This window comes from Neopsephotus bourkii, unplaced genomic scaffold (assembly GCF_033783945.1).
Source record: "Neopsephotus bourkii isolate Nb327-2 ecotype Australia unplaced genomic scaffold, CSIRO-AGI_Nbou_v1 NB_616, whole genome shotgun sequence".
Classification (NCBI taxonomy): Eukaryota; Metazoa; Chordata; class Aves; order Psittaciformes; family Psittacidae; genus Neopsephotus; species Neopsephotus bourkii.
The window spans coordinates 776,073-804,008 of NW_026901116.1; the positions used below are offsets into that span (position 1 = coordinate 776,073).

At 49.3% G+C, this 27,936-nt stretch overlaps 1 protein-coding gene across 6 annotated transcripts in view; it reads right to left on the reverse strand.

Moving 5' to 3' along the window:
* Nucleotides 1–237: 237 nt before the first annotated feature.
* EXOC6B (exocyst complex component 6B) overlaps nt 238–27,936 on the reverse strand; it is a 325,177-nt gene continuing 297,478 nt past the window's right edge. For 5 of the 6 annotated variants that reach the window (XM_061351946.1, XM_061351945.1, XM_061351944.1 and 2 more), the window contains one exon: nt 27,694–27,924. In XM_061351946.1, coding sequence (XP_061207930.1) covers nt 27,798–27,924 — 127 coding nt within the window. In that variant the 3' untranslated portion in view covers nt 27,694–27,797. Of the gene's footprint in view, nt 474–7,768; nt 7,952–27,693; nt 27,925–27,936 lie in introns of those variants that run through there. The other variant, XR_009725215.1, reaches the window with a different exon arrangement.

A 27,936-nucleotide genomic window follows, 5' to 3' on the forward strand; every position in this document is an offset into this window, starting at 1 on the left:
TGACAGAAAACCAAAGCCTTTTGTCAGATGGAGAAACGCCATCGAGAAAAGCAAGGCCTGGGGGGCCTTTATTTGTGTTTTGGTTGGGTTCCCTTCCCACTTTCCTTTCCCAGGTGTTAAAGTTGAGGCTGTGGGGAGGGTAGGGAAAGGCAAGGAAAAGCCGTTTGGTTTGTGGCGGACTCGGATGGGGGGGTTCTTGCATGTTTTTTAACAAGATGCCAGTGTTTAGAAGAAAAATGGAGCCCCTTTAGAAACGTGAAGCTGCCGAGATAATGACTGTGATCTCCCGAAGACTGGATGGGAACAGGTGAGATTTTTTTCTTCCTTTCTTGTTCCCATCTGTCCTTTGTTCAATATGAGACCAAAGAGAGACAGAAACGAGATCATTTTGATATTCCACTTTCTATGCATCTGCCTTCTCCCAAGGAAAAGAGACGCGGCTTGGTCCCGCTCCAGCCGTTATTAGAGGATGGCTATGGAGAGATACACAAATAAAATAAACAGAAGATCACTCAAATCCTTTATTTTTACATCTTTTAAAGCTTTTAAAGCAAGAAGCGGCTTTTAAAGCAAGAAGCAGCTTTTTGTCTAACTCTGATAGGGGCTGAGCTCTGGATGGTCCCTTGGGAAGATGCTCCAGCATCACCCATGCAGTCCCTCGGGGTTATTCCACCCCTTTGGGGTTATCCCACCCATGGCTTTATCCCCATCCACATTCAGGTTTCTTCTCCCAGGTGCCACCCCACATGGCAACAGCATTTTGTAGTCACTTTCAGCCCCTTTCGCCTCCCCAAAATCCATCCTATCCCACCATCCCTTCTGCAAAACCAAAACCCAGTGGCCAAATGCTTCGATGCCCTTTGGGGCTTCCCGAATCCTGGGCAGGCATTCCCATGGAAGCCTGCTTGGGGGCTGCACACAATATTTGGAGCTTCTGTTGCCTTTTTTTATGCTCCATTAAGAACACTTCACATGTTTTCTCCCCTTGCTTCTGAAAATAAGAAGATTTAAGTTCCTCGCTGGGTTAGATGAGCAGGGCTGCAACTCATTTGCTCTCCAATCTGTCAATATTTTCTCTATATTATGAATTATCTCAGGTACCCAGAGTCTTTCCTTTATGTCTCCTGGTTTGAAATTTCTCTCCAAGAAGAGATTCTTTACCTGAGTGTCTACTATTAAAATTACTTCCATGCTTTTCTATTTTCTCTCCTTTTATATAGCATCTCTGCAAAACATTGCCCTAAAAAATCTGGTTTAAATGCCTTTGAATATCCAACCCACCAGCCCTGACTGGTATTTATTCTCCTTTTTTTTTCCCTAACAAACTTCCTTATTTTTTATTCTGCTACCAGCAAAACCATCTTCCCAAATCTCAGCCCTGTTGGAAAACCATCTGGCTTTTCCCCTGCCCGGGTCTTCTGCGAGCAGCAGCTAATTACTCGAAAGGGTGGGCTGCGAAGGATTTTTGCATCATTGCAAGAATACAGCCCCTATTATTCTACATGCCATGCGGCCTTTTAGAGAATTAAAAAGGCATAACGAGAAACATCTTACCCTGCTCTGAAGGAAAATAAACTACGGTGAAGTTTCTCCGTTCATCTCAACAGAAAATGCCAGGGTAATCCGAGACAGGGACCGGCTGGGAGGGAGGAAGGGAGGGAAGGAAGGAGGGAGTGAGGGGTACATGTGTGCACGTATATGTTTTCAAGAGATGAGATTTTGAAGATGCTGCTGAAACACTACTTAGAGCCCAGAGATTTTAATGCAAAACACTGCTGAGGAGGCAACGTCAAGGACACGCTGAGTGGGAACAATTCAAAGTTTGATCGGGAAACTCTTTCTAAGACCAGGTTTTCCCCGCTGAGTATGTACATGAAGGGGGGTGGGATTTATACCATTATCCTGGACTTTCACCCTTCTCTCCATGCTAAAGCCTCCCACCAGCTTCCCTTTCCCCTCCCTGCTCCTGCTTCCTCTCCCAAACTCATCCAAAATCCTTTGAAAAAGAGTTTAAAATATTCATGGAAAGAGAGGAGCAGAGACCATCAGCTTTTACACAGCAGCTCATGATTTTAAGGGCTGGAGCCGACGTGCACATTAACCTACCCACGGCGATGCCCTCCTGCCTGCTCTACTTATTCAATCCCGCTGGGAAAAATAGGGAAGAAGGAGGGGAGAAAAAGAAAAGAAAGAAAACAAAACAAGACCCAAATGAAAACCACATCGAGCCTCAAACGAGAGGAAGTTCAGCGCGGGATTCATTGTCTGCCCGAGCACCAAAATGAAGGGCTCGGCTTGTGCCGGGCACACAGTGCCCTCCAGAGACACACTGGGTTCTCCCCGAGGAGATGCTTTCCTAAAGGATCTGCAAAAAAGCCCTTTTCCCCTCCATATCCTTTTTAAATGGCTTTTCTTCTGGCTCAAATAGCTGAGGGTAGCAGCCAGCCCCAGAGCTTGCACACAGCAGGGCAGTCAGGGTATATTAAGGGTGGATGTACCCGGTGTTTGGGGCACCCAGTGTTTAGGGCACCAGCATTTAGGGCACACTAAGTGAGGGACCCCCCCCTGCTAACTCTGCATCTCTCAGTCTGCAGCACCTGCAGCCCTTCAGGCTTTAAAGAGAAGGAAGATGTTGTGGGATGGAGCCACCCCTTTGCTGCGATCTTTGGGGTGAAGCACCCAAGGACCTGCTGGTGGTACAGAGGGGGACCCTCAGGTAGAAACTCCACTTAGAGCTCCTGGGTTTGCAACCTGCTCTAAAGCTGATGCACATGGGTGCAGGATGGTGCCCCTGGGACAGAGGAGCTCACCCAGCCGTGGGGACAAAAGGTAGCACTGGAAAGCAGGATAGGGGAGGGATAACACCATCCTAACCATCCTAGTTAGGCACAATTGATATTTAATATTTTTTCAATAATAATAATAATAAGCCATAAACCAGCTCTTTTCCCCTCATCAGAATGAATTAATTTTCATTTTGCCACTTTTTTCCAATAAAACAAGAAGGGACAACTTTTCTCTCTCTGACTAGAAAGTGAGAGGGAAGTTTGTGAGACAGGAAAGATGCCGAGGAGGAAGAAGCCAGCATTTTTCACAACTAGTGCTTCTAGCTTTGGGAAGTTTGGGTTGGGAAGTTTGGGGAAGTTTCCCATTTCTCTTAAGGACGTGTGGAGCAAAGCTGAAAGCAACATGGCTCATTTTCTATCAAAAATGATTCATCCTGTTTCCAACAGCTCCAGTCTTCTTCTGTGGCCTTATGATTAAGAGAAAACAGAATAAATTGGTATTTCACTCGTGGATGAGGTGGGCTGATCCTGGCTCTGGATATTTTCCATCTACTGAAACTGATGGTTTCTCTAGACCACCATTTAGATCACTGAGTCACAAGGAGATTTTCCTATTCCACTTACAGAATTCAGTTTTCATTTAAGGAAAACCCCACAATCAATCCATGCTCCCAGTTAAAAACCAGGGAAAGAAATTCATACCCAGTGTGATCTACATTCAGGTATTTTTAAGGTGGCAAAGCCCATCTTAATACATAAAATAATAGCCTGGGTTTATGATGGGAACAGAAATCAGTAGCTTCAGCAATAATGAGGTGCTTCGTGGGGAGCCCCATTGGGCTAACTGGGGATCCTAGTACAGGATAACTGGGTGGCATTGCCCCCCTTCTGCATCCTCTGCTCCTGTTTGCGAGCAGATCCATCCATGCGTATTAAATATCCAGAGTGATGAGGCCCCAGAAGAGAAAAACCACTTTGCAAAGGGTTTTTTTTGAGCCCTGGATGGAACCATATCAGATCTCCAGAGCTGGCAAGCAGCGTGGGGAGGAAGTTGTTAACATTTTGGTATGAGAAGGTTCCTGCTCATCCTTTCAGCCTCAGCCGTGCCCCTCGCCATTCAAGGCGGCCACGTGAACAGTTACGGTGAAGAGCACAAAACCTTTGCACAAAACACCGCAGAGTGACCCAGTAGCTAAAAGCTCATTTGCATCCATTAAGAGGCCTGAGCCAAGTTCAGAGCTATTAGCACAGACCTGCTCCCCCTCCTCCCCGTCCCCCTTACCTGCCCCATGAAAGGTCCCTCTCTCCGGCTGAAGCTCAAGGGATCGCGCTGGGCTTGACACCTATCAAGTGACAGAGAGAATAATTCACTCTGAAACAGGATGCATCCCCAGGGCCAGGTGCTGAGGCCTCCGAAGAGGTGGCTCCGCACTGATTTGGGAGGCTTTGCTCCTCCAGGAGAGGTATGGATGTGTCCAAGCACTTCCAGCTCAGCCCATGGAGTCAGGGAAGGGGGCGGCCATTCCTAGGATGAGGAGGGGAATGATCAGGGATTTTATTCCCCTCCTTGCCTTCTGATGAGCAATGGGATTTAAACCTAGGAGAGATGGGGTATCTGTGTTGGCATAAGTTTAGCACGCAAAGAGCAGGTTTATTTGCATCTGCAAGCATCCTCTATCTCTTTTGAAGGTCTCCAGGAATGCTGAGATGCTCTATGGGACACCTTCCCAGAGAGGTTTCCCCAGGAGGAGCTCACCTCTTTCTCCAAAGGGACATCTCAGTAGCATCCCAACAAGTCCTCCTTAGCTGTTGGTAAACTCCTCACCCAAGAATACCTACAACATGAAATCAGTGCCCTAAAGCTTCCTACACTTGGAGCTTCTACATTGGAGCCTCCTAATGAGGAGGATAAGGAAGATCCTAATGACGGATCATGGGCAGCAACTCTATGTGCAGCTCATGGGGAACATGTCTGTGATTGCCATCGCTACTGTGGCAGCCCCAAAGGATGTGGCACAACTGACCACAAACACCTTGTGTCTGCATCACCAACTCTTAATGTGTGTGCACCAGAGGATGGACCCATGAACACAAGGATGATGGATGGGGATTTGCACCGGTGGTCCCCACTCAGGCCTAGCACCACATGATGCTCACAATGCACAATGCAACATCCCAGAGATGGGTTGTGGCTTCCAGGGATGGATCCCAATGCTCAAAACTGCTGTAAAATCTCCAGGACGCTGGACTATTTCTCCTTCTCTCATTGTCTACCTCTCACACTAGACGGTTCTCATTAAGCCCCGCAATTGATCTCCTGTCTTTAAAGGAAACAAGAAAGAAGGAACAAACTAAAAGGGATCCTCCTTCCTTCAGCCCAGAGGAACAAATCTGGCTTTAATTTCTTTTGCTTTTGTCATTCCAGTCAGGGATTTCACTTTAACGACGCTGCCTTCCCCATTCCTCTTCTGCTCTTCGAGAAACAGGAAAATACCCCCTTGTGCTTTCTATGTTTCCTCCCTTTGTTCTCCATGCCGCTTCTCTGATCTATGAAAGGACTTTTCTTTCCCTATATCTTTCTTGTTGGGACCCCCAAAAAGTGGCTGTCCCCACCCCAGAGTTCAGAAGAACCACTCTGTGGCTTGCTCTGATGTTTCTGCCTGGCACTAAATAGCTCCTCTCCCACGGGAAGGTGCTGGAGGACCACACTTTTGGAGCTATCCTTTGGGAAGGGGCTTCTAATTCATGCTACTGAATCGCTTTGATTGCAGCAATGGGAGAAAATCCACTCCAGCATCGAGTATAATTCATACCCAAACAGTAGGAGGAGGCTGACAGACTGATCCACCGGGATTAACATCTCCAAGAGATTCAATCCTGCACAGCAGTGCTGTGGAAGACCCAGGAGAAGTGGTAGAAGTCACCTCCTATCCCTGACTTGTGAGGAGACCCTCAGTAGCATAAATCACAGTGGTGCACACAGAGGACCCTGTGCGGGTCCGAGGGAGCGTGATGATGATATCAGGATACGAAAAGCAGGATTTAGGGGTTAAGGAGAGAAGGAGCATGGAGCATAATGGTCTTTTAATCAGAAAATGAGACCAAAATAATGGCTTCTTAAGCAGAAAATGAGACCAAAATATGTTTTTGCATTTGGCATGTGCATCAAGAAGTTATTAAAAGGGACTGGTTAAATATCTCATTAATGAAGATGAATGATGCCTCAGATTTGTTTTTAAACAGTTCAAAGCAGGTTTTTTTTTCCTGACCTCCCAAAGTGTGTGTGTGGAGGGGGATCTCAATGGCTTAAATCATTGCTTTTTTTCCTCTTTTTAAAGCAGCTTAAACTGATTTCAGTGCTGGAGCTGCCGCTGCACACCCTGGGAGGGAGAGATCAGGCTGGGACATGAGAACATCAGTTTGCCGAGTGCACAAACACATCAGGGATCCCAGGGGCTGCTCTGCGAATCTCACACATGTGATGTTTATAGCTGGGACTGAACAAGCTTCCTCCTGATAGAAAGCACATAAGAGAGACTGGGAAGAAGCAGTTCCAGGGAATGAGGCACCTCATACCCATAAAAATCACAGCTGAACCTTCCCCAGATGGCAATCTCTGAAGGGTGCGGGTTGTCCCTCCATTATGTTCACCATCATCATCCCATGGTCACCACCAGTATGTTCATCATCCCACGGTCCAGGTGTCCCAGCCTGGAACACCAAGCCTTGTCCTGGGGACCAGGTCAGATGAGGTGTCGGCCTGAGCTCTCATTCACATGTCAAATCCCAAGGCTGCTCCATGAACCCCCAAAAAATCCCGAATGAAAAGCATCCCAGCGCCTGGAAAAGTCAGAGGCGGGAGGGAGCGGAGGGCAGGGGAGGAGCATGTTTTCAGATTGGTTTTTGATACACAGCCTAAACTAAGGCCCAGAGGAGCTTCTTTTAAGAATGATTGCATTAAAATAGCCCTCTCCATTACGCAGACACTAATAGAGGCTCAGTGCATTATTTCTATCAAAGTGCAATTTGCATTTACAAAGGGGTCCCGGGAAGTGATGGATGGGGAAGGAATGGAGAAAGGCTTGTAAAGCCGAGCGTGCTCATCTTGGAGTAACTTTCAAGCACAAGGCGGTTTTTCTTACACCTTCCCCTCCAAAGAAACTCGTGACGTCTGCTTAAATGAACATTCAGGCTCTCGCCTTTCACCCCACAGCCCATCAATAAAAGCTGGAGCAGCGGAGGAGAGGGGATATTCATTTATCTTCATTAGGACTCTGGCCAGCTCCTCTGATCACCACGTCGGCGTCGCCGGGAAGAGAAAAAGCTACTGTTCCTTTCCCTGGCTTCCCTGCCCGCACATGCATGTCCCACCACCAGGCTTGGAAGCATTGCAGGGTGGTGGGATCCCACTCAGCATCTGCCCTCAGCCAAAGGAAAAATGGGATGTGGGGGGTATTCCCCTTTTCTCTTTCTTCCAGGAAAAGAGTGGGCAGCAAGGGGAGAGTGAAGGAAAAGGCAAATGAATGTCATGAGATACCCATCAGTGGAAGCAGATGAAAGAGGACAGGAACCCCATTAGGCAGAAGATGAAATGGGTGGTATCTCGCTTGAATATCTTAAAGGGGTGCTACCTGGCCTGAAAGCTCAGCCCCCATCACCAGTCTCCACTTTACCTACGTGCATTAGGTGCTTAGAGGCCTGCTTCTGCTTTGGGAGAGGTACTTCGCCTTCCCTGCCCTGCTCAAGACTGCCTACCATGGATATGCAGAAAGATCCCCTCCTTCAAAGCCCTCCATGAGCCCTTCTGGGACTATGAGGAACAGAGCCACCTCCTGCTGTGCTCAGGGATGTCACACAGTCATCTCTGGGGATATCACACAGTTGTCACTGGATGCTCTTCTACCTCTTCCCATGAAGGATGCTCCTGGGAGCCAGTCAAGTACTTATTCAATGAACAGAGACCTTGGTCCTAAGTCACTCACCAGCCACCAGCCCCAGCAAGAGGTGACACAGTGTGGAGGAAGGGGCGATTCTTTCCCTTTTAGCCCCTGTGTGACCAAAGGAGAACCAGCTCCTGCTCTGGCCACCATGAGAAGCACCACAGTCCCCTCTGCTTCACCATCCCCACTCATATCTCAGCCTTGTTCACCATTAGCAAAAAAACCCTGGAAACAAAAAAACCCAAGAACAGAGCTTGTGACTGCTGGCACTAAAGATGATGGATTGAAGAGCAGTGCTGCTCTCACAGCGTTTTACAGGCTTCCCCAACAGCAGCTTTTCTGCTTCACAGGCAGTTATTGCCTCTATTTTCTCTCTGTTTTATGGGATTAACAACCATACCACCTCTGCCCTCCGTAACCTACTGTTCTGCCTGACAACCACCTCTCTTGCCTAATTGCCCAACTGACATCATTAAGTCACAGTCATCCTCGGCCAGGACCTGGCTTGAAGTGTGCTCTATTCTGGACCTGCAGGAAGGTTCACACACTTGAAAACATGTCTAACTCCACTCGGAGAAGATGCTTTCAGAAAATACTGTTACTTCCTAAGGCACAACACAGGGGTCACGAAATGGGAAAGGGCAAACAAATTCCTTTCTCTTACAGCTCATCTGCCCTTGTGACTGGAGCTGGTTTCAGCATCCCACTGTCTTGTTAAATGCTGCAGAAAAGATGCATACAAGGGTGTTCAGCTGCTTCCATGTTAGTCATTATTCAATGCATAGAATCACAGAATCACCCGTGTTGGAAAAGACCTTGAAGATGATCAAGTCCAACCATTAATCCAGCACTGCCAGAGCCAGGACTAAACCATGTCACTAGGGGCCACATCTACATGTCTTTTAAATACCTCCAGGGACAGTGACTGCAGCCCTGCCCTGGGCAGCCTGTTCCAATGCCTGAGCACCCTCTGGGGCAGGAATTGGTCCTCAGCTCCATCTAAACCTGCCCTGGTGCAGCTTGAGGCCGGTTCCTCTTGTCCCATCCCTTGTTCCTTGGGAGCAGAGCCCAGCCCCTCCTGGCTCCATCCTCCTGTCAGGCAGTTGGAGGCAGCCATCAGGTCCCCCCCTGAGCCTTCTCTTCTCCACACTGAACCCCCCAGGTCCCTCAGCCCTTCCCCATCACACTTGGGCTCCAGGCCCTAATCATCTGAAAGCTTATTCTTGTTTGCTACCTTCCCTCCCACCCCAGCACAGAGCAGCTCTAATGAACCACAGCAGTTTTCCACTCCCAGCCCCAAGCAGCATTACTTTCTTCCTTCTCTTTTCCTGTTTGCCAATGGAGGAGCATGTTTGAACAAAGGCAGACAATGCATAAAGAGCTGGGAGTAGATATCTCCAACCAAGACTGACCTTCATCCCCATGGTCATGCTCCTGCTGGCAGTCCCAGCAACCTCCCCAACCACGGTGCAACTCTGTGCCAGCGTGGGTGCACCTTGCTCAGAAATCCAACGTGCTCTGTGGTACACTCTATGTGCTACACAACATCTGGGATGGCTCTCTACATCCCATGCTCAGGTCCTGCTGCCTTATGGGTGAGCATAGTCACGGGCATTGCAGCAGATAAGAGCAAACTCCTCCTTATTCTACTTTCTGGGATATTTCCCTGTATATGGTGGTCTTTGGCTCATGCCAACCTACTCTTGGTCAGGTGATAACTCCCCATTGCATTGACTCCACAAACTATATTGTTAAGGCAAATCTCAGTTGCCCACAGAGAAGTACAAAGTGGTGTTTGAGGTGCTCAGGGTATCTGAGATGTCCATATGGAGCTGATGATAAGAGCTCAGCACCTTTGGGAGAGTTGCATTGTCCTTGAAGAACAGCTGGAGGACTCCCCAGCTCTCTAAAACTGGTACTGGCCTCATATCTGCAGCTGAATTGCATCTCTGCTTTTACATGTGGGAGTTTGGAAGCTGAATCTTCCCCAGTGTTAAGCTGGAACTCACTTACTGGGAACAGGCAAAACCCTCATTTATGTTACTGGTCTAAGGCTGGAAGGATCCCAAGGGCAATCTCATTCAGGGAGCCCCAGATGTCATAAGCAGTGCAGTAAACTGCTTAGTTCCTAATTTTGTCAAATAAAAATGCATGTTGCTGGCGACTCGAGGGAAGAGGGGATGAGGATGCTGCTGTGTGTGCAGCAGCACAACTGCTTTAAGAGCGCCTGTTCCCAACTGAATTAGCCACAAGATTATTGACATGATCTGGGTTTGAGCAAACAAGAAAGAAAACCTTAAAGCAGTGTTTAAAACCACTCTGTTACCAGATTGTTTTGATGAACCAGCTTGCATCCTTACTATTGACAAGGCAGAAGCTCCCAATACCTCTTAACCCCAAAGCTGGGAAGACCTGAGCTGCCTTCTCCACAGTGCTGAGCACAGTTCAAATCCCTCCAGGTGCATTTTCCTGTCACGGCATTCAGCCCATTGCTGATTCCAGATCCACGCAGAGGTTCCCATGCAGCATCCACTCCAGCACAAACCATTGGTCCTCCCTCTTCTCAAACCTCCACGGATGGAGACACTGCGCTGCTACAGCCCCCAACACAAATCCCTGTCCTCACCATAGTGGAATGTTCCTCGTAACTTCAACCTCTCTGGATGTAATTTAAGCCAATTACCTCCTGTCCCATTCCTGGTGAACAAGGAGAACAGTTCATTCCCTTCCTCTTTCCAGAAGCCTGTTACATATTTGTAGACTATTATATAGATTTCCTAAACTAAACAACTGCAACCCTTTTGATCTTCCTTCCTTTTCCATGATTTCCAGTCCTCCAGTCTCTTTTGCATCCCAGCACCAGACTGCCTCCAACCAGTCTGTGTCCTTCCAGCACTGCAGCCCACAGATTTGGGCTCAGAGGTCCCAACAGCACCAAGCTGGAGAGGGGGGCTGGATGCTTGGGCCGTGCCCAGCAGAACTAAGTTCACACATTCCATTTCCCGTCACTTTTTGATGAGGCAAATAGATCCTCTGTGAGCATCAGTTCTTCCCAGCTCTACCTGGGCACAGCATTACCCAGATGCAGATGCACTCAGCTTTCCTTGGGTGCAGTTTTCCCAATGGAGTGGGGAAAGCAGCCTTAAAAAAAACATCTAGAAGGAAGCCAAGCAACTAAGGTGTGTCTCAAAGCCCAAGACATACTTTAGTCATCGGCTTATCTATACGGGAACAGGGTCAGGGTGACTCCGGGGTTAAGGATGTCCCACGTCACATTCACCTGCTTTCTAGTAGTCCTTGGAGGGGGGAATCATAAAAGACTGTCCACTGGATGACCAGGAAAACAAACATAAGTACAATAAACCAAAAAACAAGGAAGAAAAGCCAAAAATCCAGGAAGAATTCAGTCCCCTCTGCAGTGAGGAACTTCCTCGGCGAAATTCCAGCATGCAAATCCCGCCCGCCCGTCCCACCTCGCCGGCAGACAGGCAGATCCAAAGTGCCGTGTAAGCACGAGGGTTTTATGAGGAATGGCATGGGAAGAAGAGGAGCAGACAGCCCGGGCAGCCTCGGATGGCGACGGAGATTTCTCCTGTGCCAGTTGATACACGCACTGCTGGGTCCCAGGTTTTGGTGGGTGGGAAGCATGGGAAGAGCCAACTGTGCCCCACCAGTTGATGGAAAGATGAGGGCTTTTTGTCTTTGCTGTCAGGAATTAGGCCTTCCCCAGTGACAGTATCAGCTGCTGCAGACATGACCCTTCATCAGCAAAAATAAGAATCTTGGATAAAGAAAAATAATTAAAAGTGATGCTACTGTAAATTAATATGAATGGCTGCAATTAGAATTAATTACTATCACTGAGGTATTCACGGCTGCATGGTTGGTAACTGTCCAAGCTGTAAAGACCGGAGCTGTAGGTTTGAGCCTGGTTGCTCATGTCTGAGCTGCAGAAGCACTGAGGCTACATCCGTACCAACATAATGAAAGTGTTTGGGATCATCCTCCAGCTTCGAGGCCATCTGACCAAGAACAAGTCTTTGCCCATTGAACTGACCTCCCCAGCCTGCCAAAACAGGGTGTCCACATCCAACCTGCCTATTGGGAAGGGTCTAGGGCCAAGCACGCTCCTGAGCCATGCCTGGGAATTACTTGGGTGAGTGTTAATAATTTAACAGAGAGGATAATTGGTGTCTGAACCCGGGAACTGTTTAATTTGCTGGGATAGACACAGCCTCAGGGCTTTCCATGCAGCCCTACCCCGGGAAAGCATCCCAGAGGCTTGAAAGCACTCGAGCAGGTGTGAAATGTTTTCCTGTGTTAGGCTGAAGGGATTGGTCTTAAGGTGAAGTCTGTGGTGGGGAAATCTTGCCCTGGTAACCCCAAAAGGCCAGTCCTGACGTATACTGTGCTCAGTGTCCAACACCAGGCTGGGTTTTCACCTTCATGCACTCCTTCCAGCACCTTGGGGCCAAACCCCAGAGAGATGCTATCTCCCCCTACATGCCACCACACGTGCGCAGGCGCCTGCAGACAAAGCTCACAAACCTCTCCTGAAGTCAGGAAACACTGGAGCCAGGCAGGAAAGCTGAGAGTTCACCCCTCCTGGGGTCTGGATGTGTGGGATCATCCCAGGGTGGGGATTTTCTGCCTGTGTAGGCACCACAGTGAAGCTCTGGATGCTGAGATGTCCAGAACATGATCCCAGAACATGATCCTGAAGGCAATGTGTAGCCCAGTCTGCCCTTAGGGATAAGCTGGCTTTGCATCCCTTCTGCCATGTTGACAGCAGAGTTGTCTTCTCCCAAGCAATGATGGAGAAAGGGGGAGTCCTGTCTAAAGCAGAAACTAAAGCACAGTGTGTGGCTGAGCTGCTGGGTCCACTGGTGAGATGAAACAGCTCAGGAGGGTGGGAAGTCAAACCTATACAGAGCCTGATCCATCGCTTCCTGGGAAGCTGGTGGATCCTGTGGAAAGCAAAGGGCATCCTGACCAATGCTGCTCACATTACTTCTGTACACCAAAGGCTTGCTCCAAGCTGCATCACAGCTCTAGGGGACTTTTAACATGTCCCTTAGCAATAAAATACATGTTGTAGGTGTGCATCACCCCTGTCTGCACTCACCTCTTAACCTGATAAGGCTCGCATCCTTCTGACAGTACATGCTATCTGTATGTAGCATGTACAGGTAGCATGAAGCCCAGCTGTTCTATGTGCTCCTACCTATAAATCCCTGTTGAAATACCTCCTTCCACCACCCATTTTGAGATGAACAACGCATTCCCAGCTGCTTTATCCATGAAGGGATCTGAACCCTTACACCAGGTATGAAGAGGCTTTAACCTTCTCTCCAGCCCCATGCTGGGCATGTTTTGCAACAAGACTCCAAACCAATCCCACCAAAGAAGTTAATTCCCCAGCCAAGTTTTGCACCTCTAAAGCAATTGGCTTTCTGTAGCGAGGAAAGACAACTCCTTGGAGCAGGATATCTCTCAGTGGGACATAACAGTTATAAGGTAGGGAGTATGGAGCTGAGCATCACAGACACACAGTGAATGCTTAGCCTAGAGCCTCAGGCTGTTGCCCCATGCTCTGTTCCACCTCCCGTCAATAGGCTGATGCAAACTCACCTTTTTCCAACCACAGTGACTTCAGGCTACCTTATATCCCATTCTCCAAACAGATGGATACAGGTGGACATATCCCAGTCTGCACCTAGGAAGAGACACACATAAGAGCTGAAGGTATTTCACAGTGCAAGCTGCGATGCTAAGGCCAGAAGCAGGTTCTTATGAGATAAACTACAGATTTCTACCTCCAGTAGCCACAGTCCAACACAAATCAGCCCAGATGCACACTGCCAGGAGCTGCTGCAAGCTTTTCACATAGTTTTCTGCCTTCATATGAGCCATGGAGCTGAGGGCAGGAAAGGACTCAGTGGAGAAAAAGTTTCAGTCATATCAGATATGACTGAAAGCTTGAGGAGCATCAGCCAGGTTCTTCCTCTTTACAGCCCATTTTTATGTGCTAGTAAGCACCAACAGTAAATTCAGATAATAACTATTGGGCTTTCAATGATCTCTCCCTTATAAAGCAAATCTCACTGCCTCGAAAAAACCCACACCTGTGCTGCAATGAGCAGGAGAAGCTTCAGGTGGGGTTGGGGATGCCGAGGGAGGAGCTGTCACTGGTGGAGCCAATTGCCCATCCTCAGGTGGGCAATATCAAGGACATTCACCTGAAGGAAACTTTTTCCCCTTCTATGGATCTTTTCTAATCTGAATCATGATAATGTGGAGAAGTGGAAGAGCATAAGGAAGGGAAATTGGGAAGACCTGTCCAAACATGACAGCTTAGAAGCTGCTGCCCATCCTTCCTTGGATAGAATCATAGAATCACAGAAGAGTTAGGGATGGAAAGGACCTTAAGATCATTTAGTTCCAACCCCCCCTGCCATGGGCAGGGACACCTCACACTAATCCATATCACCCAAGGCTCTGTCCGACCTGGCCTTGAGCACTGCCAGGGATGGAGCATTCACAACCTGCCTGGGCAACCCATTCCAGTGTCTCACCACCCTTACAGGAAAGAACTTCTTCCTTATATCCAATCTAAACTTCCCCTATTTAAGTTTGAACCCATTACCCCTTGTCCTATTACTACAGTCCCTAATGAAGAGTCCCTCCCCAGCATCCCTATAGGCCCTCTTCAGATACTGGAAGGCTGCTATGAGGTCTCCACGCAGCCTTCTCTTCTCTAGGCTGAACAGCCCCAACTTTCTCAGCCTATCTTCATACAGGAGGTGCTTCAGCCCCTGATCATCCTCATGGCCTCCTCTGGACTTGTTCCAACAGTTCCATGTCCTTTTGATGTTGAGGACACCAGAACTGCACACAATGCTCCAGGTGAGGTCTCACGAGAGCAGAGTAGAGGGGCAGGATCACCTCCTTTGACCTGCTGGTCACACTCCTTTTGATGCAGCCCAGGATACGGTTGCTTTCTGGGCTGCAAGCACACACTGCTGGCTCATGTTCATTTTCTCATCGACCAGCACCCCCAAGTCCTTCTCCTTGGGCTGCTCTGAATCTCTTCTCTGCCCAGCCTGTAGCTGTGCCTGGGATTGCTCCCACCCAGGTGTAGGACCTTGCACTTGTCATGGTTAAACTTCATGAGGTTGGCATCAGCCCACCTCACAAGCGTGGCCTGGTCCCTCTGGATGGCATTCCTTCCCTCCAGCGGATCAACCGAACCACACAGCTTGGTGTCATCGTCAAACTTGCTGAGGGCGCACTCAATCCCACTGTCCATGTCAGCGACAGAGATGTTGAACAAGACCGGTCCCGACACCGATCCCTGAGGGACACCACTTGTTACTGGTCTCCAGCTGGACATTGAGCCATTGGATAGATAAGAACAGAAACATACTTCACTACCCAGTCATCCACCCCTCTCTGTCCTGGAAAAAACATGGCTTTTGCTTGTGAAGAGGCTGGTGAGGCAGAGTGAAAGCTCAGTGCCAAAGACCTGGAGATGAGAAGAGCCAAGTGCTGCCTTCAGTTGGGGCATTTGCACCTCATGGTGGAGAACATGACCAGAGATGCAAATGATAGCGGTGGGATGGGGCTGGGGGGTTGGAACTTGATGATCTTAAGGTCCTTTCCAACCCTAAGTATTCTATGATTCTATGATTCTATGATTCTATACTCCACACAGCCCTGGGGCCATCACAGCTTCAGCCTTAAAAGGAGCAGTGAAAAAGATGCAAGCTCAGGTTCTTTCCTATACATAGCCTGTTCCCTACTGTCAGTGGCTGTCTGGCTCTGCTGGGATGATTTTGTTACTAGGACTGTGGATGGAAGAGAAACAGGATCATAGAATCACAGAGTGGTTTGAGCTGGAAAGGACCTTAAGCTCATCCAGCTCCACCCCCCTGCCACAGGCATGGACATCTTCCACTGGAGCAGCTTGCTCCAAGCCCCTGTGTCCAACCTGGCCTTGAACACTGCCAGGGATGGGGCAGCCACAGCTTCTCTGGGCACCCTGTGCCAGCGCCTCAGCACCCTCACAGGGAAGAACTTCTTCCTTATCTCCAACCTGAACTTCCCCTGTTTCAGTTTGAACCCATCACCCCTTGTCCTATCACTACAGTCCCTAATTAAGAGTCCCTCTCCAGCATCCTTGTAGCCCCCTTCAGACACTGCAAACTGCTCTGAGTTCTCCACGCAGCCTTCTCTTCTCCATGCTGAACATCCCCGATGTTCTCAGCCTTCCTTAGACGGATGTTCCTTGCACCGGATCAACAAGTGCCTGAGGCCACCAAGGCAGACGAAAGCAGGTCCTGCCACATCACTGAGGACCGTAAGCGAGGAGCGTGTATCTCTGCCCCCTCAAAGAGCCAGCAGACATCTGCAGTGGGCCGGCTAATGAATACAAACGACTGCCCCGTGCCCCGCCGGGGGGTCTTTAACACTTCACACGTCTTGGTGACGTTGAGTGATCATCTCCCCAAGCCAGCTCAGGCAGCCCCTCCATCCCACGGCGAGTGGCACGGAGATGAATGACTGCCGAGGAGACACAGCATCGCAACCATTTGTCATCTGCAGCGTTGCTTAACCTTTCGTGAGCAAATCAGATTTCCCTGCCAGCGGCCCGGGCTCCGTACCTGCATTAAGTATTGCTGGGTCAGGGAGGGGCAGCCGTGATTTATGCCTTCTCCCTGCTAATCGGATTCTGGGGCAGGCAGATATTGATGGGCGCCTGCCTTTGATCCATGGCTCTCGTGAGCCTTCATTCAATTACTGCCCCACAGAATGCAATTAGCAGGGCTGTGAAGCCACGTGGGCCTCACGATCGTGGCGCAGAGTGAAGATGAAGGGGGCTGTCACCAGAAGGAATGCCAACCCAGTCCCACCTGGGGATCAGATGCACTGAGGTGCGTTGGGACAAAACACTGAGGAAGCATCAAGGAGGAAAAGAGAAAAGTCCTCTTTACCCCAAGCAGTCCTATCTTGCTTCTTCCCCATCAAACAGCATCACCACAATGCTCCCACAACCCTAGCTGCCATCTGGCTTGTCCATCACATATTAGAACAGGCTTCCCAGGAAAGTGGTGGAGTCACTGTCCCTGGAAGTGTTCACAAACCATGGAGACAAGGCCCTCAGTGCCATGGGTTAGTGTGGCTTTGGCAGTGCTGGGGAATGGTTGGACTTGATGATCTTAAAGGTCTTTTCCAACCTATTTGATTCTATGATTGTGACTGCTCTGCCGCTGTGTTACTCCGTGCATGACCCAGCTTCACATCCCAAATCTGATTGCTCCACCTCCCGTGTCTTCCTGCTTGCATTTCTTCCCTTGTACGTAATGCTCTGTGCTCATTCTTCTTGGATTCCATCCAGTCTTCTTGCCAGGGGAGGTGCAATCCCTTCCCTAGATGCTTCATCTCCCTCACCCTCCCTTATCGTGGGTCGTGCTATCTCTGGGCTATCTGTTCCTCTCCCTTCTCTTATTTGTTTATCTGCTCTAACAACCTCCTTCACCTGTGCTTCCTGGGCATGTGATGACAGATGTCTCTATCAGCTTTCTTCCTCCACTTTTGCTTTAAACTCTTCAGTCTTGCAAACTTTGGTGGTCCTTCTGGTCCACTGTCCATCTGCCAACTTGTTCCCTGCTCTCAGGGGTGGGAAGGAGCTCCTTGAAGATGGCCATAACCTCATCCGTCTCACACAATCTTCTCTATCCTGCCAGATCTGTTTTTGACCCACGGCAGAAGAAACCCTCCACACTGCAACCACATCACCATCGATGGGATCATGGTGATGTCAACTGGGAAGAACTGAACAGCATGATGAGCAGAGTGAAGGCAGGAGGGTGAGAGCTGTTAGAGCAATGTGCAGGGTCATGCACCAAGCAAAGAGGCCTTCACCTTAAAATGGCCAGCAAGAAGAAAGACCTGAATGAGATGGTCATGACCTACAACAAAGCAATTCTGTCTTAGCACTGAAAGAGGGTGTTCAGTATCTAGTGAGACATTTCCAGGTGAGACAGTGAAGCATAACACCCATGCATGTTAGTCTTGGTAGCTACTTGTCCCCCCTGTTGACAGAAGGGCTTAGATGGAGCCATGGATGGGAGATGGGAACATGGATGGGAAATGGCAACCAGAAAACAGATGGGAACAGGGAGTCTTTAGACTCCTAAGCAGGGAAAACCCCACCTGATTTCTCTTTACACGTATCAAAAGAGACAACACCAAGGAAGGTGAAAGAGCTAATAAAACTGAACAAGAGCTGATGCAAAAGCAAGTGCAAACTGGTCTCAAACAAGCACTGGTGGGGATATGGGACATGGGACAGAGACTTTTAGGTATCTGAGAACCGGGATGCTGGAATGGCTTCCAAATAGGCATTCAGGAACAAATTCCTCACTTGTTCGAAGAGGGGATTTAAACATGACTGATACCAGTTTAACACCATAGGACCTAATGAAATCAACCCAATACCTCCAAAAAGCAGATTCCAGGCAGAGGCTTCAAGATCTGATGTGAGTCCACTTTGGGCAGTCTTCCCCTTCTTGTCTGCAGGGACCTACATCTGACCTAAGTCAACCTTTGGAGCCAGTGAAGAGAAGGGAACGTCTGGGCCATCATTATCTGGTGTTCAACCCATTGTGGGCTTGGTTGGGAAGGTTTTGGCTCTCCTGCAGTCTCCTGCCTGCAGCCACCACCCAGACGCAGGGTTCAGCCATCACCCAACAAGGCTTTCTTTCTTCTTGCATTTACTGTAGCTGTTTCCCAAGGAGTTGAATCCCAAACCCACAAGCAACCACAAGCAGGGAGGGTTTTTTCCTCCTTATTTTCTTCGAGGCAGGCCAGACAAATACTTTTCAACAGATATTCCTGAGCATTTATTTCCTCCTGTCTCTGTCCCTTCTTGCCTTCACCTTGATTTACCTCTTAACCTCCTTCCTTGATGAGATTGGCTGAGGTTGCAGGAAAGTGAAGTTGTCAGATAAGCCTGTCTCCAGCCCATGGGATTTTCCTCCTTAAGGAAGTCAGCTTCAGCAGCCCCAGGAATGGAGCTGCCATGGGACACAATAAGGGCTTGGGACTGGAAGATGCCTGCATCAAGCTCTGGGTTTGCTCTTTCGTCATACATGTACAGGATGGTCATCAGTCTGCATTGTCAGCACCCTCAGTACAGATCTGAATGGTGTCACCCTAGAAAGGAGTCACACAGTGGGAACTGAGTGGTGAGAAACTGTTGGACCAGTCCTAGTAGTGACAGTGTCAACCAGGATGAACATAAGCCCACAGTGTCCTTATGAGCACATCAAACCATGCTCTGGGAACTGTGTTCAGCTTGGACAGTAAGATCATCACTGAGAGAGTGGTGCAGCCCTGGGACAGGCCATGGAGAGGTGGGGGATGTCCATCCTTGGAGGTTTTGGAAGACTCGATCACATGAAGCCATGGTCACCCTGATCTAGTGTTAGGAACAGCCCTGCTTTGGGCAGGAGGCTGGCCTGGAGACCTCCAGAGGTCCTGTCCCACAGGAGAGGCCTGGAGCATCTCTAGGTCCAAGCATGTTAAGGTCCTGCAGACCCCACAGCTCAATACTGATGGCAACAACCCAACCAGACTTGCCGTTGGCCTCCATCCTATCTGTGCAGGGAACACAAGGCAACAAACCACGGCACGCAGGGGTTAGATCCCAGTGCAGAAACAGCGCCCTGCAGAAGACATGAAAATGGCAAACTATTTGAAAGATGAGAAAACAAGGCATGGACAACCCACAGGAGCAACCCAAGAGCTCAGGGCAAGCTCCCTGCATCTACCCAGGGACACGGCATCAGGCCAGGGTGTGAGCAGAGATGTGGGGCTGCATCTCACCCCTTTGGCTGCGCTGTCCCAGCTTGCTCTTCTTCAGAGATGCCTGGGCATGTCCCTGGGGAGGGTTGGCACAGAGACAGCCGAGGGGTTCTGAGGTGCTACTCTGCTGTGGTGAGGTTTGGCCCTGCTTTGGGCACTGATTTACGTGCAAGCAGAGCCCTGCCACACTATAGCACTTGGTTTTGTGTGTATCATCTCTCAGCACTGCAGTATCCCATAAGGATGCTGCACATAAGGATGTGGAGCTGTTGGAGCAAGACCAGAGGAAGCCATGGGGATGCTGCGAGGGCTGGAGCAGCTCTGCTCTGGAGCCAGGCTGAGAGAGCTGGGCTGGGGCAGCCTGGAGAAGAGAAGGCTCCTGAAGGGGAGACCTTAGAGCAGCTCCAGTGCCTAAAGGGGCTGCAGGAAAGCTGGAGAGGGGCTTGGGACAAGGGCCTGTAGGGCCAGGCCAAGGGGAATGGCTTGAACCTGCCCGAGGGGAGACTGAGCTGAGCTCTTAGGCAGAAGCTCTTCCCTGTGAGGGTGCTGAGGCGCTGGCACAGGGTGCCCAGAGAAGCTGTGGCTGCCCCATCCCTGGCAGTGTTCAAGGCCAGGTTGGACACAGGGGCTTGGAGCAAGCTGCTCCAGTGGAAGGGGTCCCTGCCCGTGGAAGGGGTTGGAGCTGGAGGAGCTTTAAGGTCCTTTGCAACCACTTTGTGATTCTATGATCCTGCACCCATGCCCCAAGACATACCTGTGGCTGCAGCTCACTGCTGCACTGGCTGTTTGGTCTGAGGAGATCTCTGCCCACCATCTCCCACCACAGCCCTGTGGTGCTGGAGCACATCTCAGCCCCATGCATGCTGCAGAACGTCTCTGGCTGTCCTGCCTGGGGATGCACGTACCTTGTAGCACAGTGCTAAGCCCGGCACATCCTGCCTGCTCTTAGCACACCTTGGCACTTGAAACACACCATGCCAAGGGAACAAGGCTAATGTTAAAGTCCTTAACCCAAGCACTTTGCCCAGAGCTGCCCTGTGCATTTTTGGGGTCCCACCAGGACCTGCTGTCAGAGGAGATGGCACTTTGCCCTCTGTTCATGATTGCCATTATCAGATAGCACCCAGGAGTACTCTGAGGTGGACAGATTACACTGGGGAGTTTCCCATCCTCCTGTGTGCATGTGCAAAGACCCCTGGCAGAGGTTTAGCTGGAAACAAGCACCAGGGAGCACTTTTCGTCCCCACTGCACTGAATTAACAAGCAGGATACAGTTTAAGAAGGACAGGGACCTGCTGGAGAGAGTCCAGCACAGGGCAACTAAGATGATTAAGGGAGTGGAGCATCTCCCTTATGAGAAAGACTGAGGGAGCTGGGTCTCTAAGTTGGAAAGAGGAGATTGAGGGGTGACCTTATTAGTGTATATAAATATATAAAGGGGGAGTGTCACGAGGATGGAGCCAGGCTCTTCTCAGTGGCAAACAATGATAGGACAAGGGGCAATGGGTACAAACTGGAACACAAGAGATTCCACTTAAACTTGAGAAGAAACTTCTTCTCAGTGAGGGTGACAGAACACTGGAACAGGCTGCCCAGGGAGGTTGTGGAGTCTCCTTCTTTGGAGACATTCAAAAGCCACCTGGACACGTTCCTGTGTAACCTTATCTAGGTGTTCCTGCTCCGGCAGGGGGATTGGACTAGATGATCTTTTGAAGTCCCTTCCAATCTCTAACATACTGGGATACTGTGATACTGTGATACCCTGTCCCTGAATGTGATGCAAACCAAAAGGGGTAAATAGCTTAGAAAAGGGTTTTAAGAGGAATTCATGGAATACAATCCATCCAGGACCCTTTTACGCAGCTGCTGCTTTCCAGGAGGGAGTCCCCAAGCCCAGGAACGTTCCCTAAATCCTTCACTCCCACACATGGAACCACATCATCTCCCTGAGCCCTTCCACCAAGCCTCCCCATCACCCCTACCAAGGGGGCAGGACCCCCAAGTTCTTGCCCATCCTGGTGTGCTCAGCATTGCCCAGCCCCATGGAGGTGCCCCAGTGCTGTGCCTGTGCTTAGGATAAGACACCCAAGTGAGCCAGTTTTGAATTAGCAGGTGTCATGTTGATATCATTGTAATATCCCCATGAAGGTGCCATGTGGCACCAAGTTATATACGATACCAAGATGTATTCATCTTACAGAACCCAAAGCCTACTGCACGTTCAGTGCCAGGGCTGGGAGGTATTTGGGGAATCCAATATCCTAACGCAGTTCAAGGCCAGAAAACAAAACAAAAGAACATGCTAACAGAACCATGGGGTTGCAAAGGATGATGAACACCATGAAAGAGAATAAGGAATGGGAGCAGGGAGAAAGATTTCCCGTAGAAAGCTAATGCAGCCCCCTCTTTGCCTTGATTTACTCCTAGTACCTCCACGCTGCCCTCCAAAGCTTTAATTCCTACTTGGGATTACTCTCCCCATCTACAAACCTCAATGTAATCCATGAGAGCAAGGCAGCTGCTTCTTCAGCCTTGGGTTTAACCATGCTTTTTGATGGTAGAAACCAAGTAAAATAGCCACCAGATTAGGCAAAACTTGGCCTTAGATCACTGAGAGCAATGCAACATGGGGTGGGAGCCAGCACTCATCAAGGGGTCATCTCCCCATGGGACAAGGTGTAAATCTGGGTGTTCCAGCTGGTTGTGCCACAAAGGTGTTAATTTTGTCTTTTATGGGGTTTAGGATGTTTTTCTGGCATGGTGAAGGCAAAGGCAGTGATGCACACAGGCCCAGGCACTAATTTAAACAGTTATATGCTGTATTGTTTAATAGAAGTTACAATAGGATAAATGTACAGTCAAAATCAACATGCTAATTTCTAACGCAATTTAACCTGTAAACCATGCAGTCCATGTTTTCATCAGTCCATCTCTTTTCTTGCTTCTTTTATTCAGTAGCTCTGCTAGTGAGTTTTAAGGAAAAAAACCCAAAGTTCCCTTTAAAGTTAAACCTAATTTACTAAACTTTCCCCTTATTGTGCAACGACTTGTGCAAAAAAAGCTGTTTTCACCACATTAGTTTACAAAATCACGTCCTCTTCCCCCCAGAAAAAAAACCAAACGAGAAAAGGCAACACCAGCAGCCAGTGGAGTGGGAGGGATGGGGATGGGGGTGTTGTCTTGTCAAACTGAAACCAGAATGCAAGTCGGTGCAAACTGGGTTGCAGGAGCCCAACCCTGAGCTGCCTGTTGGGGCTTTGGGGTGATGCTCCCCAACTGGAGGAGCTGCGGGTGGGATGGATGCTCGCTCTGGTTAAAGCTCCCTCAGCAAGAGAGGGGCTTGAGTCCAGAGCAGCAGCTTTGGAGTGAAGTTAACCAACCATTCCCCAGGTCAGTGGTGAGCTCCCCCCTCTCCATTCAGGGTGAATCCCACCCAGAGCACTGTATTTGGGTTGCTCCCCTCCAACACACTCAGTTGACAGCAGAGATGGGCGCATCTTGAAGTCATCTGCAATGAGATTTGCTTGTGAGCCGTGTTCCCATCGAGCTTCCCATCGCCATGATCGACACGAGTTGTGCTGGTGAGGACACACAGGGGGTCTGTGGGCACCATGGAGCCACAGGAAATGGGGCACAGAGACCCCAGCAACCCCACAGCATCCAGCTGGGACATGGGTTTGATGCTCCAAACCACTTGATGGTCCAAAAGAGCACCAAACCCAACCCAGAATGAAAGGGAAAAGCCAAACAGAGGTGTGGTGGAGAGGTAGGAAGCAACCAAGGGCAAAGATTTCTCTGCCTGGGGTTTGAACACCGGTTTGAAGGGATGCTGGAGGGACACCTACCACAAACCTTCCTCACCTGCCACTTCCCATCATCACTACTTTGGGACTGGGTAATTCATTTTACCCTAAAACCAGCTTCAATGCAGGAGGTGCCTACAGCAGCCGATGCCATTGGTGTGGCTCTGGCTCCATCTCTCCCTCCCAGCATCTTGCAACCAGTTTGGGGCCAGCGTGCAAACACCAACGCCTTCTGCCCCAACATCCCTTTCTCATAGCAGCACAAAAGCAGCCAATTTTGAAGAAAAACCAAACCAGCCCCTCGAACAAAGCATCAGCCAGTTTCTCCCTCCCGATCCCCATCAGAGCCTGGAGCTGTGGTTGGACGTAGAACAAAGTGCAAAACTGCCCAGAGCATCTGACTTGAACTCCAGCCCTAGGAATAAAAATGACATGAAATGAAGTAAAATAAAACAAAGGCCAGACAATATCTCCTCCTCTCTCTCTCACACACTGGTGTCTAACAGAGGCCATTCCCCTCGTGGATAGGTCCGGTTTGGGCTGCACATTAGCACTTTAGAGACCTTCTATAAGATTATTCCCAACCCCTGAAGACTTATAAAGAAGGTAAGATGTGCAGATACTCCTCAGGAAGCCAAAACCGGTCTTTTTGTGTTATTCCCTTCTTTTTTCCCCACTGGTGCTGAGCTATGTTTGCTGGCTCGGGGAAAAGGTGGGGGAGAAACCGATCATTTCTACAGCCACTGCATACAAAAACCCTAAGGAAGGTTCAAAGTATGCACAGGAGGTGTTAATAGCAGCATTATTGGGTTTGAGGGCTGGAAATCTTCAATCATAGCAGCAGGTTCTGCCTCTGTTTCTTACCCCCCTTACAAATTTATAGCAACAACCTTCCCCTCATAAGCAATACCATCCGTATCGGAGGATACCAATCATTAGTAAGAGATTTAGAGGGGATTTGAAACGTCTTCCAGGGCTTTTGAATCAATCTGTTTAAAAGATTAATTTTATTTTGAAGGGATGGAACTGCATCTCTCAGAACAAAAAGCTAATGAGGACCAGAGCACCAAAATGCCATTTTTCATCCCAGGCTGTGACTTGCGGTTAGGCGCTTGACCTCCCGAAATCAGAAACTCACTGAATCTCTCCCTTGGCCGAGTTTGACTTTCCCAGCAGCAAGTCCTGAGCGCCAGAAGCCGGTTTGCAGGATCCCAATCCCGGCCTCTCCAAGCAGAGCTGAAAGGAAATCCATCCCCATCAGGCATGGCAATGCTGGGTCGCTCCTCTTTCAACTCAAGCTTGATGGAGACGGGACAGGGAGCCCAGATGTGGGATGGGGAAGGCTGGGTGATGTCTGTAGCATCTGAAAAAAGGTCTTGCCCAAGACTTGGCTGCTTTGGGGTTTTTATGCTTTGGGGTTTTGTGCATTACCTAATACCATTACCTATTGCATTACCTTGTGCAATGCAATATAGGGGTCAACCTTTCGGGGGAAAGAATGGAGTTTCAAGGCAGTGGCAGCACAAAGCCCCTTTGCTGTGTTTCAGGGACCAGAGGTGATGCTTGCCCTCCTCTCTTCATCCCACACCTAATACAGAGGAGAGAAAAACCATCCAGGCTGCAAAGCCCCTGCCTCAACTGTCAGCAAAGGCAGCAGCTGACAGAAGTGATTAAAACCTGTGTTTGACAGTCTATCCTCCCACTAATAACACCTGGGAATGCCAGAGTGCTTTATCCGTCATGCTGATGCTCAGTGATGCCAGCATCCATAGCAGCTTGATTCTGAAAGATTTTAAAGTGCTTGTTACTGTTTTAATGGCCCTTAACTGAAGTGCCCTGTGGGTTGAAGCTTCCACTGGTACTGTCACCATCGGGTAGATGGGATTTTGGTTTGGTCTCCATGCTGGTGCTTGAACCAGCCAATTACATCCGCTTTCACACCTCCTTCACACTCTTGTTCCCGTATCTCTCCCATGGTGGCATCGTGGGACTGGAAGGAGGAATAGAAGTGCCCCATGGTCCTGCAGCTTGTGGGACAGGTCTTGGTTGAAGGGCTGAGAGCTCTCCTATTGCTGCCATGACCATAAGAAACTGTCTGCTTCTTTCCCCCAGTAATTTGGCAGGGAAGAGTTTCCTTTTCCATGGGAGTCTGAAAAGCCAGGCAATATTTCCTTCTTGGTTGTGTGGAATTCGGGATGCCAAGCTTGAGCTGGGATGCTCTGGGACTCATAGGTCAAGCCCACAGGCTGGTTCATTCTCTGGTTCAGCATTTTGGAGAGCACAAAAGAGGCTGCCAGCAGGGAATGGACTGAGTCCATTCCACGTGCCCCCCTGAAAGCCTTTGCTGGGTCATATGTAGATGTGTCTATGAAGATGATTCCATTTCTGGCCACACAAACACCAACTTTCAGCTGCTTCTTTTTCCCTCCATCCTTCTTACATGTACTTCAAAGAGGTGTTAACAAGAAACTAAAGTCTGATCATCCCCTAAAACCAAGGAATCATAAGGCCAGGTTTGGTTCTTCCCTCTTACTAATGAAAATAATCCCTTATTCCTCATGGCTGGAGACTGCTGGGACAGGACAACAGCTCCGGAAGGTCATTGCTGACAACGTTCCCATTTACTTCCAGGGTTAAGTAACACGTACCCTTATCAAAAAGAAAACAGTGAAAAGGTATTGCTGAGGAACAAGGAGAGAAGATAAAGCACCATCCCCTTTGTGCATCCAGAACTGGAGTGCTGGGCTTGCTCCCAGGTAAGAAACACACAGCAAAAGGTGCACATGGTCAGCAAGGGACTGAATGCACCAAGGAAGTGCTGCCGCCCTCTCCAAATGCCGTATAGGGATGTTTGAACAAGTTCTGCACCTCCATAGCTTCAGGTCTATGTGCTGAGGGAAGGGAAGGAGAAGGAACCTTGTTCCACAGGTCAGGAAAGCAAAACCCTTCACTTCCAGAAAGGTTTGAAGGCTGAGCACTCACAGCCTTCAAATAAGGGTAGGAAGCAGGCACAGCTCACACCCGGCTGAAGCAGCACTTGCAGGGCTGTGACAACCACCAGGAAGATTTAGTTCCCTTTAACATCATTTGGGAGGTGGGAAAACTGGCTAGGGATAAGCTTTCACCTGCAGTAATTAGAGTCAAAGGGTAATGAGAAGATAAGGGCTTAAGTCCCCTCTGTCTGTAACCTGAACCCTGGGATTAAAGTCCTGTTGGGAACGATACCATCCTCCTCAAAGGCTGTCTTGATTTGAGTGGAGGACGTTTGGGCACCTTCAGAGCAAAGAGGGATTTTGTCCATAGGCACTTCTGAGCTGGGGAGAAGGGAGTGATGCTGCTCCATGGGGTATCTCCTGCTGCATCTCTGCTTTGGGGACCTCCAAGAGGTTCCTGCTTGGTGTCCAGGACTGCTCCTCGCATGGCACAAACCAGAGTGCTTGTGGGAAGCAGAGGGACTTCACCCCATTGGACCATGTCAAGAGGAGAGGGAAGATAGGACATCAGCATGAAAAAGAGGTGCAAAGAGAGGAAAAAATCCCTGAATGGAGTGCTCTGGACATGGGGAGAGCCCTGTCTGCCTTTGCATGGTCCCTGGTGAGCATCACTCCTTTCCTCCAACCCAAATGTGCTGGATGTAAGCAGCACCAGACCAGCGCTGGAGGACACCCTGCGAGATCACCTTCTGGCTCTCCCTTTCCAAACCTAATGAAGGAGGCAGATCTCAAAGCCTTTCTACATTTAGTGCAGGTCCAAAAGACACTGGCAAGTCCTAGAGGTGGAGCTCAGGGGTGGTTACGCTTATTACAGAGAGGGCTGCAGCTCCAGCGATCTGTAGCATAGGGTGGAAACCAGCCCTTGGAGGAAAAAAAAGAGGAGAAAAGTTGGGAAATCAGTTTGCCCCTTTCCCTAAACCCAGTACACAAGCTGGCAAGACACACTAATGGGTGACCTTCTTTCTAAACGTGCTCCTTTCACCGGAGCCCATGAGGAGAACCTGAAACCACGACTCCTCCCTATATTTCTTGTTCTGCAACTGAATAAGTTAACAAAAGGAAGTCAGAATGGTTCTTTCAATTTGGCTTCTATAAAAAAAAAAAAAAAAAGGAAAACAGTCTGGGTGTGAATTTGTCTCTCAGGCTTCAGGATTTACCATCACTTTATAAACCCCTGAAAATAGGAGTTTATAACAGGAGACTCCTGACACCACCTCCACGAGCAGTGCTGCCTGTCTGCCCCGGGATTGTTTAACAAGGAACGTTTTGTCATCAAGGGTGGGGTTCATCAATACTATACAGGTGAATAAAAAAATACATATATTCTCTTTGAACAAGAATCCCAAGTCCAGGCATGTGGAAGGCTGCGGCGCAGGGACCGGCGTGGGCAGGAGGTCCCCAAGTCCCTCACGAGTGATGGCTGTTGATGAGGCTGCGGAGCTGCTTGGCCACGGTGTCGATCAGCTTCTGCTTGTCCCTCTCGTTTTTCCGAAACTGGGCAAACACGTTGTTTTTCCTGCTCGTGTCCTTCATCCTGCACAGAGCA